The sequence below is a fragment of the Erithacus rubecula genome (genome assembly GCF_903797595.1).
Source record: "Erithacus rubecula genome assembly, chromosome: Z".
In the NCBI taxonomy this organism is placed as follows: domain Eukaryota; kingdom Metazoa; phylum Chordata; class Aves; order Passeriformes; family Muscicapidae; genus Erithacus; species Erithacus rubecula.
Genome location: NC_136661.1, coordinates 13,176,716 through 13,198,979, shown reverse-complemented (window position 1 = coordinate 13,198,979; position 22,264 = coordinate 13,176,716). Strand labels below are relative to the sequence as shown.

Below are 22,264 nucleotides of genomic sequence, written 5' to 3'. Positions count from 1 at the left end.
GATCAGTTTAAGCACCTGCACAGTACCATTTATGGAGGGAATTTATAAAAAATGTTAATACAAGTTTTGGTTTTTTTTTCACTTCTGAAAGGACACATCTGATGGCCCCAGTTCCAGCTGTCTGTTCCACTTCTCTAATAAAAAGTATTTAACAGCAATCTCTTTAGAGAGCACTTCTTAGGCACTAAAATAGCCTGCTCATCTAGTCATGCAATTGCCCTCTTTCTTCAAGGCACAGAGCATATTTTTGGGTTAAAAAATGGGTACAGTAACACAGCAGAAGTATGATGCAAACTATGTATCTGGTGAATCCAGTGTTTCCTAAGATATTAAAATATTTGGGGAGGATATATTTAGATTTACAGTGGATGCAATGAAACAGAGCATCCTACCTAGCTGTTGAGCCTAAGTGACCTGCATGCTGATAATGTTGGAAAACCCTAAAACTGAACTTAGACCTCAGTTTATTCTAGGAAAGACAGTTTGTCACTCTTGTCTTTTGGCTCCTTTCTTTGTACTAAATTTGTTTGACTGTATATCATAACTGTATGACTGCAAATCATAAGCATATTCACTACAGAATTAACTACTCTCTACAAACATTTTTAAAACTGAACTGAAATTACAAAACTGACTATATTTCTAACATTTGATAGCAGAAAAAAGTCAGTGGCATTTTAATTGTATCTCTGTAGAAAATTTTTAGTGTCTTGTCAGAATTTTGTAAAATTAAAAATATTCTCTGAAAAAGAAATAAAGAATTTTCTGTTCTGGAAATCATAGAATCAGAATGATTTGGTTTAGAAAAGACCTTAAAAGTCATGTATTTCCAAACCCCCTGCCATTGGCAGGACACTTTCCATTAGACCAGGTTACTCAGAACCTTATCCAGCCTGGCCTTGAACACTTCCAGGGATGGGATAGCTTCTGCTTTTCTGGGCAAGTGCCTCACTTCCCCCATAGTAAACAATTTCTGCCAAATATCTGGTCTAAATCAGCCCTCTTGTTTTAAAGCCATTCCCCCTTTTCTGATCACAGTATGCTCTTGTAAAAAGTCCCTCCCCATCCTTCTTGTGCATCCTTTCAGGTGCAGGAAGGTTTCCCTGGAGCCTTCTCTTCTCCAGGCTGAGCAGCTCCAGCTGTCTGAGACTCTCCTCAGAGGAGAGGTGCTCCAGCCCTCTGATCATCTTAGTGGCTCTGCTCTGAAGAGCAGTAGTTCAGTGAGATTATAGCTGGAGAAAAAGTTTTTAGAGATTGGTGTGAGAAAATGGCATGCAGTGGTCAGGCTGGAAGACCAGGGTATACTAATTCAAGTTTAAGTTTGAATTGATGCAAAACTAAGCATGTCACATTTTCCAGGCAGTATTTTCTTTGAGATTATTGAGCACTAGGAATCGTAGTGTATTTCAAGGGGCAAAAATGGTGAAAAACCCAAACATTGACTGAATGATCATCTTACCCAGTAGCAAGAATTCTCTTTTTTACATATGTATGTATATAAGTATATGCCACAAACCATCTCCAATTTGAAAGATTGTAATTTTATGTAGTATTTTTCTCACATGCATAAAGATGATGCACTGATTGTGGTAATGTGCAGTCTGAATTATTATTTTACAGGTAAAATAGCTTTTAATTGATTGTGGTATAAATTATGATAGATGCTTTTACAGAGCTATTATCGGTATTTGGAAGCTTTAAGTAAATATCTAATTTTGATTTTCATAAATCAGTATTCTCAAAACCAAGATAATCTAAAACTAAAAATAAATATCAGAAGTGCTTAAGAGGTTCTGACTCAGGTAATAGACTTTAAGTTTTGAGAGCTTAGTTGTTTTCTGGGTTACTATTGCAAATCATTTTGGAATAAGTAATTTTATTTAAAGCTTTGATTGGCAAATAACCTTTGTCAAGTGGGTATAACAAATTCACACTTAACTGTCTAGAAGCATAGACCATAGCTGTCTATAAGCTATACTGAAAACTGAAGTTAAAACAGCTGTACACAAACCTGGGAGAGCCTATGTTCTCTGAGGATTTTTCCTGGGTTCCTTATGCCTTGTAAAAATTGTTGTAATTTTTAACTGAAATGAGTCATAGTTCTTATAAGAATCTTGTTAACCTTTGAATTCTTAAAAGAATTGCAGCTCTAGCAAAAGGAACTGTATTAGATAGCCATATGACAATTCTTATGATGCATACAGCTACACATTTTATGAAATAATATTTGAGAGTATTTTTTCCATTATAAAGTAACTTTTTCCATTATAAAGTATTTTTTCCATTATAAAGTAATCTCATTTGTTACAAGTAGAGAGCTAATGATGGTAATGATGGTGAATTATGGTAAATGATGGTACCTGTTCTATAAATGAGTGTAAAGAGAGAAATGAGGCACCAACATCTGTTTGATGTTAGTCTGTTATACCTTTTAAACTTCTGCAAGATTGTCCTTTTGAAATACCTAAACCTAGAAAACTGTATCATTTAGACTGTCAGATCATGTCCTTTTGTAGTAAACACAAAAAATTAAATGTTCTTTTTGTGGAAAAAAAGAACTCTTTGTCAAGGGTGATGTGTGACATCCTTTCTTTTCAAAGTGCTATTGCTACCAAGGTAGAGATGTATTGTTTACACTATTTGATTTAAGTTTTTGTTTGTACCACATTTAGGCACTCAGAAGGCCACCAGTCATTGGAAATCTACAGCACCTAGAGATAAGGCAGGCACAATATTTTGGCACTAAGGTATCAGATTATGTGTTGATCTTTGCAGTCTCAGGAGTATCTTAGTGAGGAGATTTGGTGTGACCCGAGGGGCTGCCTTAGCATGATAATGGGAGAAATTCTCCAAAGAGCTGGGACAGTGAGGGAACAAACCCCAGCCCCCAGCATGGTGATGGGTTTTATAAAAGACATAGAAGTAAGTTTTCACTGGGTTTTATTACATTATAGAATAGGTTTTGGCTTTTGACAAGACCTTCTAACATAATGTTTTAAAGTACTTAATATGAATTGGTCTCTTCTGGCATTGAAAAAATAATTGTTGAAACCCAAAGTTTACATGCAATAATGTAAGGAATAGTGTAAATGAATTGTGACTGAAGGCTGAATAACTGTTAAAAACTTGTGTACATCATTTAACCTAGCATCAAAATATTTTCTTATATTTTTATTATACAATTATCATCCATCATTATGGAATGGAGTTTTTCTTGTTTGGTTTGGTTTGCTTGTTTACTGTTTTGGGGGGGGGGCTGTTTGTTTGTTTTTAATAAAATTATTTATTCCTGACAAGATATAGTCTCTGGAAGAATAATGAAACACTTAGTAATATCTGCTCAGTACATTCAGGGCTGTGATAGGCTGAATAGACAGCAGCCAAACACTCATCCACCCAGCCCCTTGCTCACTCATGTCTCTTTCAAAGGCAAATGGGGGGCTGTTCTTGTGGGGACAGATAGAAGGAAGATGAGAACACTCAGGAATCAAGATAGTAGCAATTTAACTGGGAAGTTATAACCTCTGAGTGCAAGCAGAGCAGGGGAGTTTATTTATTCCTTTCTATCAGCAGTTAGATGTCCAGCTACTTCCTAGGAATCAGGGCTTCAGCACATGCAATGGTTGCTTGCGCAGAGAAATATTACCACAAACATTCACCCTTCATCCTCATCTCCCTGAGCACTTATTGCTGAGCATGACACTTGGTGGTACGGGTCACCTGTCTTGACTCTGTCAACTCCCTACCTCAATCCCAGTCCCAGCCTATTTTGAAATATGAAAGGAAGCATTCCGAGGAATGAAGAAATAGCCAGAACACAGGTGTGCTATCAGCACTGTTTTGCCCACAAATGCAAAGCACAGACATACCTCTATGCCATATATCTTTATACTATGTATGAAGAATTCCTTTATTTCTTCATTTGGTAGTAGTTTTTTGACACACTTTTCAACTTTTCTCTGCATTTTCTTCTCAGCAGCCTCTCCAGTTCCCGAGTCTGCTTCATATTCTGTATATCCACTGATATGATGATCATGGTTAAATGACTAAAGTTGACAGTGATGGACTTAAGAGCTAAGACTGCACTCAGGCTTAAGCAGGACAGAGCTTGCATCACTGAGTTTTTCTTTCAGGTTGTCTCCATCCGTTAAATTTTATTACTTTTGAAGGTTCATCTGTAGAATGAGGACTAAAACTTCTTTTCAGCAATGGAATATTAGGTGCTAGAAGATTTGAATTTGTCATGCACTCTAACAATTTGTGCTCGTTGTATCCTTCACAAAGGCTTTATGTTACATTTTCTGCTGGAAGGCTTTAGCTTGTGTCCTTTAAGAGCCAAAATTAAGTGCTACCTTTGCATTGAGTGCGCTGTGAAAGTCATAAAATGAAAAGTTTGTAGCTGAACAAGTGTTATTCTTTATAAGATTGGCAGGCTTTTGAACAGTGTAAAAGTGAGCTTTGTTGCTCCAAACATGCCCTGTTTTTGCCTGAAGAACTGACATAAATAATACATCTAAAAATGCTCACAGTTTGTCAGCTACAAACTTACATTAAGGAGGCAACCAACCAAACACAATCAGACTGGATGGCATTGGTTTGCTTTGTGTGCTTCACTGTATTGGGTCTTTTGTCTTGGCGTGTTGTTTCCACCTTAGAAAAGATCCTCTCTGTTCTGCTAAACTGGGACATAGTATGCTGCCCACATTCAGGACATGAAAATTATTAGCTAACCTCAGAAAGTTTCTAAGACCTCACTTGAGAGTCCTAGGATTATGAGGGAGGCTGTTGGGTGAGATCTGTCCTCTACCTCAGTCTACTAAGATTATTTTTATAGTAATTCCCTTTTTCCCTCACTGTTATACTAGATACAAAGTACGAAATAGTATCTTTGCCTAATGTCAGTATAGATAATTAAACATGAAACAATCTTTAATATGTAGTTGTGAGCAGTGTTAGAAATCCATTTAATTTTTCAAAAAGAGGTAGATATTCTAATATCAAACTGTAGTAGAGTAGTTTGCCACAAAAATAAATGGCAGTTTATTTTATACCACGTTAAAAAAATACATGGTGTAAAATATACTGCAATTTTATTTTTGAAATACCCTTTCCTGGTGTTCTTTTTTTCTTGTGTATATTTTGAACTGTTTTTCACATGGAAACATTGTAAGCTGTGTGTTCTAGTTTCTTTATATTTCTACAAATTTCCAAACTCTTTTATATCTTCTTGATGGCAGTCTTGCAAGTATTTTTAGAATGTCAGAAGTGAAATTTTTAAGATGCCTTGTGTTCTGATGATTAATTATTTTATTAGTGTTTGCTATCACAGCCAGATCCAAGTATTCATTATGTCATATATCTAAGTTGGGTCAAATATGTGAAGTATTAGGGCAGTTCAGTAAATCCATGTATTTTGAGAATTTTAGTGAGTGTAGATGGCAATCTGTTGCACGCACAGTTAAGCTTTTTAGATAAGGTTTACCAGTGCTAAGCTAAATCCAAAAGTTCAGATTCATTTTAGATAAGAAAATATGACCATGCTTATGGTGAATTTTTTTCTGGTCTACTTTTTGAAAAATTTTAACCCTCAAACATGAATTTTGCCTTCATCTAAATAAAATCATATTTTGTGGTAACATTTCTTTGTTGAAAGGTAAGTAGTAACTGCTAAAATTCAATTTTCTGTTGATGTATTGCACCAACATTTGTAGTAGCATCCTACTCTTTTAACCCTGGCAGAGAAATGTGAAATAGTTAATATTCAGCTTGATTTTTCTGTTGTTCCTGCAGTTCCAAAGAAAAGCTTTACACACTCTGATTTTTTTTTTTTATTTTCTGGGAGGGTTTCAGTTTCTGGAAGACTTTGTGAGATACTTCATTAAAGAAAAATCTGCAATATTAAACTGTAGCAAAGAGGAAAGATTGAAATCTTCAGACCCCCTCAAGGCTATTGTAGGAAGGCTCATGAGAAAGGATGGCACCCTAAAATTTAAAATAGCCTCACTGTCTTCATAAATAAAATCTAGGGAAAAGAAAGTAGGGTGCAAGATCTTGCTTATACAACAGAGAAAGTTTATGCCTTGCATAAAATATAGTGTCAATGTTTCAATAGCTGTTCAGGGAATGTGGTTTGCTGTGCATGAAGTGAAGTGTTTATAGACATGTATATGAAATTACTAATAATTACAGAAAGATGCATGCATAAAAAAAATTTCACTTATACCATGAAATATAAAAGTAAGCAATCATTTCTGCTCTGTTTATCAGACACAAAAGATAACAGCAGCTTAATTTCAGTATCTGGAAAATGAATTTATTCAGGTATCAGAGTACTAACAGCTGACCCCTTTGAATCCATCCATGTTTAGCACTTCCAGATTGTGGCATCCAGCAGTTACATTTGAGGAAAATAAGCTTTTGTACAATTTGGATGATTTTGGATATGACAAAATAAAATACCAAGGAAGGAATGTACTGCTAGTTTCTGACTGTTGCCAGTACAAAAACATAATTCATAATTATATTTCTGATTAACTTTCTGACAAAGTATTATGAAGATTAAGAACTGAGGAAAGAAGGATTAATCAAACTGAGTATCTAGATATTATTTGTCAAAAAAACCTCAATATATACAATATTTGGGCTGCATTTTATTACTGCAGGTCCACCTGGATTACTCTTTTCTACAGCTCAGGATCAAATTTCAGTGTCAGTCACCAAGAGTTGCGTGAAAAAAAGAAACAAAAGGAACTTTTTTTTTTTTTTCTATTGCTGCATGAGGACATCTGAAACATTTCTGGTTGTTTATTCTTTTAATTTAGCATTGCAGTGTCTACTACAGATGGATTACAAACTACAAATTTTATTGAGTTAGATAATTATGTTATGAAAAAGGAGATAATGGCCTTGTTGTTGATGGCTCTTAGAGTCTTAACCTTAAAAAATTTTATACTTAAAAAGTGTCATTTACAATCTGAGCAAATCTCCAGAAAAGCAATTCAGCTTCTGTATGATCAAACAGATTCATACTTCATGTAAGTTTGTAGTAATAGAAAGTAGCATGTAATTTTCCAGGGTTTTTTTAAGTAGAAACAGATATTTGTGTATTTTGGTGATTTGTTTGTTTGCATTTTAAGGGAAAACTGTCTATTAATTTTCCAAGTCATCCTGAACTGCATAAGAAGTGAATTAAAACGTTTGATTCTGATGGAACTAGTAGGTATAAAAAATTATGCAACAGTGATGTACTTTGATTGCCTAAATTTCTCAGATATATTCTTTTTTAAAACCCTCTGCTTGTCTTAATTTTCCTTCAGAGCAATTGAATGCTGTACTCTAAACATTCTTTAATGGTGGAGTCTATTTAAGTAATTAATATTTAAATTGATTTTTAAAAACTTGGCCAAGACATTTTAAATAGATGGCCTGATTGTTCTAAGGAAGATGATCACCCCATTGCTCCAGCCAGGTAAGGAAATTTTTTAAAACTGGGGCAGTCCTTTAATTGTCTAAATATAGCTTTAGGTTCCTAATTTTAGGACAACTTATTTTAAAGCAATTCATGTCAGGTTTGTTTGTTTTGTTTTTTTTCTTTTAAATGTGATATCTCACAAACTATAGCTCAGTTGTGGAAACAGAGGATTCTTGCAGATTCATAACTCTTGATTTTGGGCTGAATGGGAAGCTCAATCTAAGGCACACAGTGGTCACCCACCCCAGAAAGAAGGATGTCACAATCCACAGGTGTCCAAAAGAAAGGTCAGAGTTGGTCATACCATAACGTCCTGGTTAACAAAGATAAAGGCAGAGTTAGTTTATCTGGGTTAAATACCTCTTTTGTTGTTAAATACCTCATAGTTGTTATGAGGTAACTAAATTCTCTTCTATCTGATTAATAAAACACAAGAATTTTGTGACTTCTCACTCAGCCTGTGTTGGAAACATGTTGTTACTGTATTAATAAAATTTGAGTGATCATGTAACCTCCACAGCTGATGACTGAAGGGATGGTCATGGCTACATAATAGTACTGAGGAATTTGATTAAAAATAATTTGAAGGAATTTTTGAAAATAGCTGTTCTGAGGGTTCAGTTCAGCAAACTTACCTTTCTGTCCCAAATGGTAAGAAGTCTTCCGTAGCTAGCAGCCAAAAACTCTGTGTAACTCTCATTGTGTTGATCTTTTGCTGACTGCTAGCAGACAAATCTTTGTAGTTACTGTAGACTTTATAAGCAGAAAGAACTTTTCCTTGGGGCAGGCAAATGCCAGAGCAGTGAGACTGGTAGGAAACTAAAAATCTGTACATTTAATCTTGCTATTTTGGAGAGCAGGATTCCACAAATGGAGTGACCTTGAGTTACAGTTTATAAATGCTGTTCAGAGCAGGGGCAAACCTCCACGTGGACCAGCACTCTTCCACGTTGCCTGCTCCACTTGCTGCTGTACAGTGCTGGGGAAGAGACCTGTGTAAATGATTAGAGTCAGTATTCTTCACTAAGTTCTGTTGTGTACTGCTACCTCAGATCGTTTCATGCATCAATGTAATTTGTCTTAAATTTATACTGAATGACAAGAAGTATTTCAGATGCATACTTTCCTATACTGTATTTATGTAAACCTGCCAAAATGTAGCAGCACTGTTCAAGACATTCTTTTACAGATACTTTGTTACAAGCATTTTCCCTAAAAGTATTAGCATATATTTGCACGCAAATCCCAGAAGAAGAATGAAAAAAAAAAGGATTTGTCTGTTATTTCAGTGCTGCAAATCTTTTTATTAGAATTAAAAAAAAAAAAAAGCCTGTTTTGCAGGTGTAAAATTAATATTAAAGCCAAAATATTTATTCATCTCAGTGTGTATGTAAATTGACAGTACTGTATCTTTTCACCAGGAACCTGAATGACTACAGGTTTGTACTAGAGAGGAATTGTACTCTCATCATACTACAGAATCACAAAATCACTAGGTTGGAAGAGATCTCCAAACTCATTGAGTCCAACCTGTGCCCTAACACCTCAACTAAACCATGGCACCAAGTGCCTCATCCAATCTATTTTGAACAGGGATGGTGACTCCACCACCTCCCCAGGCAGGCCATTCCAGTACTCTATTATTTTTTCCATAAAAAACTTTTTCCTAATATCCAGCCTATATTTCCTTTGGCCCAGCTTAAGAGTTATGTCTCATTCTGTCAGTTGCTGCCTGGAGAAAGAGACCAACCCCACCTGACTGCAAGCACCTTTCAGGGAGTTGTAGAGTATTATAAGGTCACCCTTGAGGATGCTTTTCTCCAGGCTGAACAACCCCAGCTCCCTCAGCTGTTCCTCACAGGGCTTGTGTTCCAAGTCCCTCACCAGCCTTATTGCCTCCTCTGGATGCTCAAAGGTCTCCAGGTCCTTCCCAAACTGAAGGGCCCAGAACTGGACACAGCACTCGAGGTGTGACCTCACCTGAGCACAGGGGAAGAATAACCTCCTGCTGCTGCTGGCCACACTGTTCCTGATACAGGCCAGGGGCCATTGGCCTTCTTGGCCACCAGGGCACACTGCTGGCTCATGTCCCGTCAGCTGTTGACCAGTGCCCCCAGTTCCCTTTCTGCCTGGGCACTGTCCAGCCACACCATCCCCAGGCTATAGCATTGCAGAGGATTATTGTGGCCAAAATGCATTAGGCACTTCTGCCTTCTCCTCATCTGCAGTTACCAAGTTCCCTCCTGCATCCAAGAGAGCAAAGGTTGGTCTCACCCTTCTTTTGTCATTAATGAATTTGTAAAAATTATTTTCATTCTCCTTTACAAAAAGTTGCATACAAACCCTTGTGTACCTGATTTGGAAGAACTTCTGCTATTATTGCTAGCAATATTTTTTAGTAGGCTTTTTCTTAATTTTAATACTGGATTCATTTTTTTTCCTGCATTTACTTTTGAAATACCATTCAAAGTCCCTAATTTATTCTACAGAAATGAGGCTAGATAAATTCTGTTTGAAGCAATAGAGCACTTAAAGATTTTCCCATAACAGTGACAGTTACAGTCCCTGTACCCAATATACCTGTCAATTTTTAAGAAATTTTCAGGAAACAATGTATCTGATGTAATAACCCTTATGCCAATTTGTTTGCAATTGACTAAGAGGTTCAGAAGTTGTTATGGGACAATGTAAATCTATTGACACCTTTGTCCAGCAACAACCAAGAAGCATTTATTTCTTTTTGTTCTCTTTTTGTATAAAACAATATCAATATTCATTCTTTGTCACTTTTTCAGACCTGAGCTGTATGATTCCAATTCTGCATTATAATTGAAGACTTAAAGTCTGATTTAGAACTGCAAATCATTCTAGAGGCAGTTTTCTTTGCATGATAATCATGTGTTAGAACTGATTTTTCCTCATCATTCCTTTCAGCTGCAGACATTTTTGAGCTTATAAAGCATTCTCAATAGGTTGGTTTGAAATGAAGGATTTTGCAAGTTGTTTTTTCTTCATAATGTGGTACTTTGTTCATACTTTAATCCTGTAAGAAAACCATTCTGGTTTATGCTTGTTAAGTTTTCATACACAAAAGCCATGGCTCTAGTAATATATATAAGCACCACTTAATTGCAAACCCAAAAAATAATGACTGTTGGAATTATTGTGCATTAACTTTGTGCATATGGAAGTTCCTCTGGTTTTAGCTTTGCAGTACTGAATAATGCCATGTGCCTACAAAGGTTTTTGAAAAGGGGCACAAAGCTGTAGAAAAGGCATCTCTTCCACTAAGAAAAATACTCCTAGCTAGATCTTGTTTGCACCATGGAATAAATTTGATTTCTCTAATTGCAGTTGTTCTGAGATACCTCTATCCATGCAGCTTACCATGATTGCAGAACAAACCATTAGCCATGAGTCCTCAGCAGTGTTGCCTCTAGCTCTCTTTTGATTGCCATATGAAAGGCATTTGTCTTGCAGTCAGCTCCTCTGGGACTCATGGTATATTTTCTTTCCAAACCATGCTCATCAAAACCAGTTAACAAAAGCTTTCTGTTCCCTATATTTTGTTTTTGTGCTAGATTTTAGTTATGATTTTGACATTACATAGGATCATAGAGTCATTTAGGTTGTAAAAGACATTTAAGATCATGAAATGCAAACACTAACCCAGCACTGCTGAGCTCATGTGGCAGGGTCAGAGGGGACTGTTACTTTCACAGTGTAATAATGTTTCCTGATTTATGGTGAAGTCATAGGTCATGTGATTACTTGAGATTACTTTACAAATTATTTTCCACTTTTTGCAAAGACAAGATACTATGGAGCTTCCTCCATTCTAAAATTACTTAGCTGTGACCAATTCTATTACCCTTTGCCATTCTCTTCTTTTGTGGATTCTCTGTGCTGTAGGTGTAGGAACAGTCTGGCTTAAACAGTTTTGCCTTTCCTGTAGTATAGAAGTAATAGTCCCAAGCTGTTCCTGTCTGTGGCTAGCTTTTGTGGATATTAGTCCAGCCAAACCTGTGCTTCCTGCTTATCAGTACAGCCTAGTTGCCTCTGTAGTAAATTTCAGTACACACCAAAGTTTTCTGCAGCCCTGTCAAGTGGAGAAAATCAAACTGGAGTATTAAGTTCTAAGGTAAGAGGCACACAGTTAACTGACATTCATGGTTGTACAAGAGCTTGCATTTGGACACAGTGGTAAACTGAAATTATCTCCATGCATTTTTGGCACAACAGCTCAGAATTTACAAGCCCTCTTGGCACACAATATCCTGGAAATTGCAAATGCAAAGAATAAGGTAGAATGACAGGACAAGTGTTTATCCAGAACTGATAAATCCTGCCTAAATACTCATTCTCTGTCTTTTTAATACAATCCACAGTACCCATACTGTTAACAACTTAATAATTATTTGCAGAGTTCAGTATCTCCCATAGAGAGAGGTACTTTTTGGGAGTAATGAGAGACACATAAATCCAAACCAGTATAAGCCATAAATGTAATCTTTCTTGAAACATACAGAGATTCCCATATCTACAGTAACCACAATGTTAACAATTAACTTTCAGTACCAGTGTCAGGCAGTAGTGGTCTGTCATAGCCTATAAGCATCAAAAGTGGCCTCTGTAATACATAGTGTGGTGGATTGACCCTGGCTGGATTCCAGGCACCCACCAAAGCTTTTCTGTAACTTGCCACCACAGCTGCACAGGGGAGGCGAGGATTTGGAGTTAGAGTGTGGGAGAAGAGGATGAGAGAAGAGTTTTGATACTCAGCAGTGTCTTGATGTTCTCCTGCCTTGATTTTTTCTAGTGTATCTCTTGGTTGTTGGACTGTGTTGGGTTCTGTGAGCTATAAAAGAGAAAGCCAGAAACAGAAACAAAGGAGATGGATAGAAGAGACAGAGCATAGTAAATTTCTCGAGTGTCTCCTATAAAGAGAAAAAATTGGTTGCTTCTTTAAGCCAGTGTCCTCATTCCAGTCAGGATAGGCTTAACTTTTGCAATAGCCAGGACAGGGCATGGCTAAGACCTAGGGGGATTGTTCTGTTATACCTCATGTCACTGCTGGGATCAGGGGAAGGTAGTGTCTTCCTGAGAGAAGGGCTTCCATCCCATTGAGTACGTGTGGTGTGGTTCTGAGCTGGAGGGAGCAGCTAGGTAGCTTTGGTTCCAAGCTGGAGAGGCTGGAGAGTCAGGTAGAGCTGGTTCAGAGCCAAAGGAAGTAATGGGATATTTATCTGTTGTCAGGGGTTTCTACAGTGAATAATAACACGTTTTTTCTTACACTCTCTTCCTTTAGTATTGTTGCTGTTACTATTCATTTCCTTATCTCATTGCCATTCCCAGTAAATTGTTCTTGTCTCAACATGTGATCTTTACCGTTTGTGCCTCCAGTCCTCTAGCCCTTCAAAGAGGGGAGGAGGGAATGAGTGAGTGGCACATGGTTTGGAGAAGTTTAGTGGGAGCACTAAACTGAGGAGTAACGTTCCTAGATCATGACAGCCAAAAACCTGGGATGCCATTAATACCAGATCTTCAGATGACTTGAAAAGATTTAGTCATCTTACAAGAGCAAAGCAGGAACATGGCAATGCACACAAGTTCTTACATTCATATGGGATAAGCACCATTTTGGAAGTCCGGCTATGTCTTCCTCCAAATGTACCAGTGAAAGGAAATTTGAAGCACATGTGCTGACAAAAGCAAGCAGTTACCAAAGATGATAGGAGTTCCTAGACTTTCTACTCTAAAGTTTATATTATGCTTTGTAATAATAAAGTTGTGGCTTATTTCAAACTCATTCTTGATGGAACATGCCCTTCACAAATTACTTTTCAAAGGCAGAACAGTCCACAGTTTATTTTTAGAGATTTTTATTTTGTTCTGCCTTTCTTGGCAAAGTAAGGGTATTTTCATATCTGAAGGATGGGATGCCATCCAGAGGAGCATGGACAAGCTAAAAAAGTGAGTGTATAGGAATCTCATGAGGGTTTAATAAGACCAAGCAATGTGTGTTATACCTGCTTGGAGGAAGGCTGAGGCATGAAGGGATCAAGAGCAGCCTTGAGGGAAGGACTTGGGGGTGTTGGTGGGTGAGAGGCTGGAGATGGCCCAGCCATGGGCACTGCCAGCCCAGAGAGCCAAACGTGTGCTGGGTGCAGCCAGAGCAGAGTGGGCAGCAGGGCCAGGGGGATTCTGCCCCTCTGCTCTGCTGAGACCCCACCTGCAGTGCTGCACCAGCTCTGGGCTCCCAGCACAGGAAGGACATGGATCTGCTGGAGCAGGTTCAGACCAGGGCCAGAAAAATAACCAGAGGGATGGAGCACCTTTCTTATGAGGAAAGACTGAGTATTTGGTTTGTTCGAAGTTTGTTGTGGTTTATTGAGTATTTGGTTTGAATAGAGAAAGCTTAAGGGTGACATAATTTTGGCCTTTCACTTCCTGAAGGAAGCCTACAAGGAGGATGGAGAGAGACTATTTACAAGGATGTGTAGTGATAGAGCAAGGGGGGATGAATTCAGACTGCAATAGGGTAAGTTTGGATTTGATATTAGGTAAAAATTATTTACTGTGAGGGTGGTGAGACACTGGAGCAGGTTGTCCAGGGAAGTTGTGGATATGTCATTGTTGCAAACATTCAAGGTCGGCTTGAATGAAGCTCTGCTCAGCTTGGTCTAGTGAAAGGTGCATGGCAGGAGGGTAGGAACTAGGTGATCTTTAAGCCACACCATTCTATGTTTCTATGAGTTTTGTAATACAGATTCATATAAATCATGAAAATCCATTTTGAAAGAATAAATCTGATCATAATACAGTTTTACTCAGCCTTTTTGGTTTTGTTACTTCCTTCTTTTACTGTCTTGTGATTTTTCATCCTTCTCACAGAGGACTGTTTCTGACATGCCTGTTTTATGTTTCATCGTCTAGTTAAAAGTAACCTGTATTAAATTTAAGAATATCACCATGTGTACTGTCTTCTTAAGCATTATTGAAAATGACCTTCCAGACAATTGGTTTAGCAAAAGGAGTTATGAGCTAAATGTGAAAGTATTTTCTCTTTTTCTTCTTGCAGCCTGCAAATGATAACCTGCATACAGATGATGAGCATGAACTCAGAGGAGATAAAGAAAGCTATCTCTGTGCTGTGTGTCTGGATGTTTATTTCAATCCTTACATGTGCTATCCATGCCATCATATCTTTTGTGAGCCTTGCTTAAGGATGCTTGCCAAAGACAATCCAACCAGCACTCCATGTCCACTGTGTCGCACTACAATTGCCAGAGTCTTTTTCCAAACAGGTATAAAAATGAAAGATTTTGCACATAGAAAAATGTTCGTACTTTTCCTTCCTGTATGCATTCAGAACAAAGTTTGGTAATGTTAATCCACTGTGAGATTTTATTTCCATTTGACTCCTCCTAAGAACATTGCATGCGTATTCTCTTCATTGTCAAGAAGCTATTGAGACATGTACTTATAAACTTTTTATTTTACAGGTGAGATTATGATAATTTTGTTTTCTGGTAGAATTCTGGTAGGTTTCTTTTGTTTCTTCTTCCTGAATAATAACAAGCTCCAAACATAATAAACATTTCTCAAACTATCCTATTAGAAAAATACTTTTTTAATTACTCACTTAATGGCACACAAAAACAAGCTCTTTTAATTGATGGCATTAAACTTGGACACAAGTGCAGATAAAGGCTGGCAGAGCCCTTGATAATCTTCTTAAATTCTCTCATCCTGACCTCTTATATCCTCATCTCTAGTGTTCCTTACTCTTAGTAGTCGGAAAAACATGGTGGGTAGGGGTTGTTTGGAGTCAGATTGGGTATAGAAATAGAAGAGGGTAAGTAGTCCTGCAGATAGAATATCTGGAACAGCGTGAGTCAGTCTTTTATGTCCAAAGCTTATATGGTAGATTCAAGTACCATTGATAAAATTGCACTGTGGTATCTGGAGTTAGGTCATTTACAGCACTTATAACTGTGCACAGACAGATCACAAAGTAATGGAAATGACTCAGTCATGCAGGAGTGTTTGTTTCATTTTAGATGCTGCAGAGATCTTGCAGAGATGCTCTTAAGCTGTTGTGAGTGCTGTGATGATGACAGGTTAGACATGCAGACTGAAGTATGATTCCACATTGATCAGTAGAGCTGCCCACCTTCTGTTTCTGGTTGCGCACAGACTCTGCCTCTGTGCAGGTATAACCTTACATGATTTGACGGCAGGTCGGTTTGAGGAACTGACTGGGATAAATAAGGTAAATTTGAGTGGGAAGGAGGCATTTTTCAGATGAACCTGTTGCCCCAAGATGATTCACTGAGCAGCTGCTGGTGGCCAGGGATAGAGACTGGATATCCCTGCATTGACAGCACTGCAGCAGAGAAAATGGATGGAAAGCTGCAGCCTGAGCACTCTCAACCCCCTGCCTGTCTGGTGTATAGAGATTTCAAGCTGTTTTCATTTCATTTCCCTAATGTTTGATGCTCACTTCAATTTGATGTACAGATGAAGTGTGTTTCACTGATAGGGAGTTAGGTTTTTCTAAGGCTATTTAAATTTTAAAAAAGCAATTTAGCAGTTTTGCTGCAGAAAATTACTACTGGGAGAGCACAAAAGGAGAATAAAGATGCCTCCTAAAATGTATTTGCAAAACTTTTCAACATGTTTCAGTCATCTAAGTGAAATATTACTGGGATTATTTGTAGCCTTTAAGTACTTAACATACAATATGTAAAAATGCCTGGTGGGAGGGAATGAAGAAGGAGCCAGATTCTTCTGAGTAGTGCTCACTGCAGCACAAGAAGCATTCAGCACGAATTGAAACACATAAGATCCCATCTGAATGCAGGAAAGTGTGTTTTTTCATGTGAGGGTGTCAGACAGGCTGGTCAGAGAGGCTGTGGAATACCCATCAAAACCCAGCTGGACATGGTTCTGGGCAGCTGTGCAGCTGACCCTGCTTGAGCAGGTTGGACTAGCTGTTCTCAAGACATCCCTTCAACCTTATCTGCTCTGTTAAATATTAAATGGGTATGTAGCCTTTTTGAGGGAAAGGATTTATGTGACTGAGGTGTCATAGATAAGTAAATAGAGCTTACTATAAATAGTGGACCATAACAGTGTATGTTTTGTATCAAGAACTTCAGATGAGAGAAATCTGCAGCTATTTGCATATTGCTATTTAGTATATAGCAATATGTGCTTGACTTAGCAATATAATTAAAAATAGGTATACTAATGTAGCTTTGTTTTATTTTGTATTATATATATTTATATATATATAAAATATTTTGAAATTTTCCAGTTCATAACATACCAAACAACTTTTAAATGAACTAAGGAGTATTGATGATGATATCGTATCCTTAGAGAACTTAGTAAAATCAGCACATTAAGAAGATGTTGGTGCCAGAGAATTGTAAAGGGTAGTATTTTTTTCACTCAAAAATTACTAAGCCTTGTAGAAGTTATGCTAAAGTTACTGCTGCTATAGGTTTATCCAGGCAGCAAAGCAAAGTTGCTTGTAGTCTTTACATACTTCTCTAATGCTGCAGCTGGGATGTCTTGTTTCCCTCACTGAATTAGTTTGGCTGCTTTCTGCAGTTTTCAATTTGCATATGTGCATTTATTTTACAAAGATATGTCAAGAACTAAAACAATAATATATTCAGAAGTTCAGTTTTTAGCTTGAAGCTTGAAAGCTTCACTTGCAGACTGAACAGAACTGCAACAGAAAGAGGCATGTAATGTTTAAAAAAAAAGGCTAAGAGGTCAATTATCCGTCAATTACAGAGAAAAACCGTGTTTAACTGAGATCTACAAAGCCATGTTTGACCCATGAGGGTAATTCCTCTGGCCAGTTGCCTTGATCAACTGAGCCTTTTTCACAGGATCTCTTAATGATGAGTTCCAGTCCAGGTAGGTTGTTCTGATGGTGTTTACTATGGATTCCCATCTTTCTTGAAGGCTTTCTTAGAAGCCCTTCTCCCATCAGAATGAACTCACATCTGATCAGATGATAGCATGTGCAGGATACCTAAGGAAACAGCTTTTGAGCTGATTCCATCAAGTAACTTTCTAAGTTACCAAGTATCTTTTAAATGCTTCACTTACCTGAAAAGTGACCTTCTACACTTCCATTCATGAGGTTTCATTATGATGTTTGCAAGTAGGGTCAGATCTGACACACATGTGCAATAAATCCACCACTTTGGGGAAATGCAGGTTGAGGGTACTGGCTGTGCAAGGGAGGTCCAGGCACGTGGCAGGGGAGGAGGATCATGGACATACAGAAGGGCAGGTGACCTGGCCAGCCTGAGGCTTGTCACCACTGCCTTTTCTGAAAAACACGAATTAGATGCCTCACCAGAGGTTTAAATTTTAATAAAATTGAAAGAACTGTGTTGATTTCTATGGTCTGTAGCAGGAAATTAAAATGTTCTCTGTCTGTTCTGTGAGGGGCAAGCAGAGTCTCATCAGAAGCCTGAATCTGAATAGTACTTAATCCAAAAATGTTCAGCATATAAAATTCTTCATATATAATTGGAAAACACTAGTGAAAAATACACAGTTTGTTCATTTTACATTTAGAAGAGAAATTGGCCTTTTTTCCTTCAGTGATATCAGTTTATACAAGCAGTAGGTCTATTTTCACATAGCAAAATAGAGGATTTGAAGATTCTGTGCTCTTCATGTATTGTGTGGCTTCATTCCACCTGCATTGTGACATGCTGAAATAAAGGATAATTTTTAGAATCAGATCAGCATGGGGTTTTTACTTCAAATCTGCTGGTGACTTCCTCTTGCACAGAAAAAGCTACTAGAACCAAAGGAATTTTTTCTTCTTTTTGGAGTCTGCTCACAAGAAGCCAAGATTTCTTAAATTTGCCAGAGAAAAAGATTTTATCCTTCCATGAAATATGTATGATTAGATTACTGTGTTCCATTACATTGGACCACTTAAAGTACTAAACACAAGTCTTCCTAAAAAACCTGTCAGTGTCTTTTTTTACTTTGAAGATACAGAAAGAATTATGGTATCAGCTACTCTTAATATTTATCTGGAGCCAGCTTGGTTGGAGACAAAATTTGAACAGGGGTTTATGGCCAGGAGTTTGAAGTTTTTCCTGTTAACTACTAGCTTAGAAACCCTATTGGTTATCTGCAGATCAATTCTATGGTAGTAAAATATTGTTTTAAAATTGTTTTCCATTGCACTGCTGTGGATAGATTAGTTTGGCAGTTTTGAGTTGCAATCCTGTAGGTATTTCCCCAGATTATACCCTGAGAAGATGTTGATTTCTGGAGATTAGTACATAAAACCGACTCCTCCAATGTGTCAGGAATCATTTTACAAATGTTTTCTTAGTTCCTGTTAATCCAAAGTATTTTTTAAAATCTTAAAAAAAAAAAAGAAATTCAGGCTGTTCCTTTTCCTTTGCATTACCGACTATTACTGAGTGGTGAGGTGAAACAAAAAGCAAAATTAACTGAGCATTAGTGACACAGTCATTTTTATGGATGTAATTTTTATTCATACAGGTCATCATAGTTTTGTAAGTCCCAAATAGCTTGATTTTTTAAATACATAATTTTGCCAGAACTTGACATCATCTTTTATATTTTTTTTCCTGAAGTAACAGATTGTTTAAGATTTGCTCTTACTATATATGGAAATGCTTGGGAAAATGAGATTTTGAAAAAAATTAGATGTTATAATCAGAAGAAGGATTGCACAGTAGATACAGCATTTTTATTTTGTACACGTTTATGTAAATTATCACTTTATTAGAGCACTGATATATGTATTCTTTCCCATTAATTATTGTAGATCTGAATAACTCTACCAGATCTTTTTTCCCTATGGAATATTTGAACTTAAAGGAAAATTTTCAAAAATCCAATTCTGCTAAATGGCCTCTACCAAGCTGCAAGAAAGCGTTCAGAGTTTTTGAAGGTAAGACTTTAAATTTTTGCCTAAATATCATTCAATCTCAAGTGCAATATTTGAAAATAGGACTGTGATTAATACATGCCATTGGCAAACAGTCAGATGATACTTAAAGTAGAGGTAAGTTTAATTCTTGTGGTGATTCATACACAGTGCTATGAATCTAAAGACAAACTTCAAACTGTAAAAAGATAATTTTCTATGTACCTTTTCATTTATTTTTTAATCTTGAATTCTGTGCACATTATCAGGATAATTGTATGTATCGTCTTTCATAGAAAAAATTCTGTCTGCCTAGTGGAATGAAGAAAATTACTCTAGGAAAAAAGTTACTGGTTCTGACCATGGTCAGTAAAGACCTCTCAAAAAATCCGAATCAGTCTTTTATGAAAGAAGTAAAATAAAATTTTGGAATCATATATATTATTCTATACATAAAACTTACGAAACAGAGTAATGGGTATGGGTGTTTTAGTTTCATTTTCTCTTTATTGCATGAAGAAAGCTTAGTCCTCTTGTTGCTACTTTAACACTTAAATGTTCTCATGATTATTAACTGAACAACTTTTAAGTTAGACCACCTAAATGCAGGATTCACTGTTTACCCATATTTCCCATTTTCAATCTAATTACTTTCTTCACCAAGCCTCAGATGTACATTTATTTGTATAGTTACTTGTAAATACTTTTCATAGTGATGAGTCTTGTTAGCAGACATAATTTTCCTGTTTGTAAGAATAGAGGGCTTCTAAAAGTATGTGGAAAAAATAAAACAGGACTTCTGTTTTATTTTCCTTATAAGTCTACCTAGGCCTTTGTGAAGGTGAAATTTGATAATTCCTGGTACTCCACTTATCAAATCATATCACATAAGGTCACAATTTGATTCTGAAAATATCAAGAAATGTTCCTGGCTATCAAAAATAGCAGACTTGAGAAGTTTGAGAACTGGTAGATTATCTTTGGTACTAATCAGAGAAGAAACTGTTGGCAGGACAAACTAAGAGGATTATTTCTTTTCTCAAACAGGAGTTAATGTAGTGTGTGTGTTAATGTTGGGTTAATTTTATTATGTACTATGTATGTGATATAGTTCCTTTACGTTTTGTAGTGTTATGTGAGTTATGCCTTTCATAAATATATTTCACAATGCTAAACATTGTACAAAGCATAAATAATTAGGAGTAAAAGAAAGAGCTGGGGAGGTCATGCAGTTTCAGTATTGTGCCACCTGAAAATCTGCCATATTGTTCAACAAAGGTAATTTTGAATGCTGGAGTTATGTGTCTCTGCATAAAGTCTGGGAACATTGTTAGATCTAGTTAATAAGACAAACAAACCAAAAAGCTTTCTGAACCTTTGTCTTTGCATTCCTAAATATAATGGTTGCTGCCATGTCTCTCTTCTGACTTTTTATTTCAATAAAAACCACTGCAAATTTTTGATCTTTCAGTATGAAAATATATAGTATTTTCTTTCTGGACTGTTTATTTGGGCTTATATCTAAATAGTGCTTGGCAACATCTAAAGTTCCATATTTGGTTTTCATAATTGCTCGTGTTCTCTAGCTCAGGAGGTTTCTAGGAACTTAACAGGCATAAAATACTGAGAACAGTGTCAGCAAAAGTCTTCTGACACCATATTAGATTCCTTTGCAAATGCAAACCATGATACAGCTGAGATCTGAGAGGATAAAGAGTGTACTTAATTTTCTTTAAATTAAGAATCTAATAGCCTAATAGGATGTTAGAATTTCAGAAGTCAAATATAAAGAATGGGAAGAGGAATGGGGTGGGTGCATGAGTACAGTGACTTGAGTGGAAAGGGATATGATTACAATGCTTAGACAACAATGAAATTTTGCAAATTTGAATGTGAAAATAGCCTCTGTATAGGAGTGCACTGTCATATACTGCAATACAATACTGCATTGTCAAAGAAGAAATTCTGTAGCCATGTTAGAAATGGATATGCTTTTTCACTTTCATATCCAGCAGGCCCAGTGTTCACTGTGAATGTAGAAGCTCTTTTTATATGATTCCAGCTTTCATTGTGACAAAACCCCTTCCACAATACCATTTAATATCACAGATATAAAAGTAGCAAACCTTACCCAGTAAACCACTCATTAGAGATGCTAGATGAAATCCTCATTGGGATATGAGAATAGATAGATGGCTGTTAAGTAGTCTAGATTATATACAGAATTTATCAGTTTAACTAATTTTACCTTTCTGAACATTGCAGAGCTGCTAGATAAAATCAAGCAGCCTCTTTTTCCTCTTTCTCCTCTTTTTCCTTATTTTTTCTCCTGAATGGATTCACTAAGACAAATATATTTGGTAATCTACATGTGAGTCTTCTTTTATATGAGATTTTCCATGAGAAATGTAGAATTATCTTTAAAAATACAACCAACCATAGTTTTTCAGTTCTTATGCAGAAAGAAACCTCAGCACTGCAGTACTTTTGGGCTTCGAGCTGATGAAAATTACTCCAGATTAGTTTGCCCTTGTATTGCACTGTATTTTTTTCCATTAAAATAATCAACAGAATTTCTATTTGTTTCATAAACATTACTTGTGGTATAAGTAATGCTTATACCAGCTCTCTATAAGGTATGCTGTGCTTGGTCAAGGATAGGTTAATGATAAAATGCAAACCCTATTCAGGAAGGAAAGCAATCCTTTTCCCATTCAGATTTTTAATACATGGAAAAGTTAACAAGCTAATTTTAAATATTTCTCTAAAATATCTGTTTCATATGAGACAAACAAAGATAGTATAATAGTTATTTTTTTTACTATTGACAACTTTAAAAAAAT

General features: G+C 36.6%; 1 protein-coding gene across 3 annotated transcripts in view; it reads left to right on the top strand.

Moving 5' to 3' along the window:
* RNF180 (ring finger protein 180) overlaps window positions 1-22,264 on the top strand; it is a 60,888-nt gene that overhangs the window by 22,331 nt on the left and 16,293 nt on the right. For all 3 annotated transcript variants that reach the window (XM_079329898.1, XM_079329897.1, XM_079329899.1), the window contains 2 exons: window positions 14,553-14,778; window positions 19,320-19,445. In XM_079329898.1, the coding sequence (XP_079186024.1) occupies window positions 14,553-14,778; window positions 19,320-19,445 (352 nt within the window). The remainder of the gene's footprint in view (window positions 1-14,552; window positions 14,779-19,319; window positions 19,446-22,264) is intronic.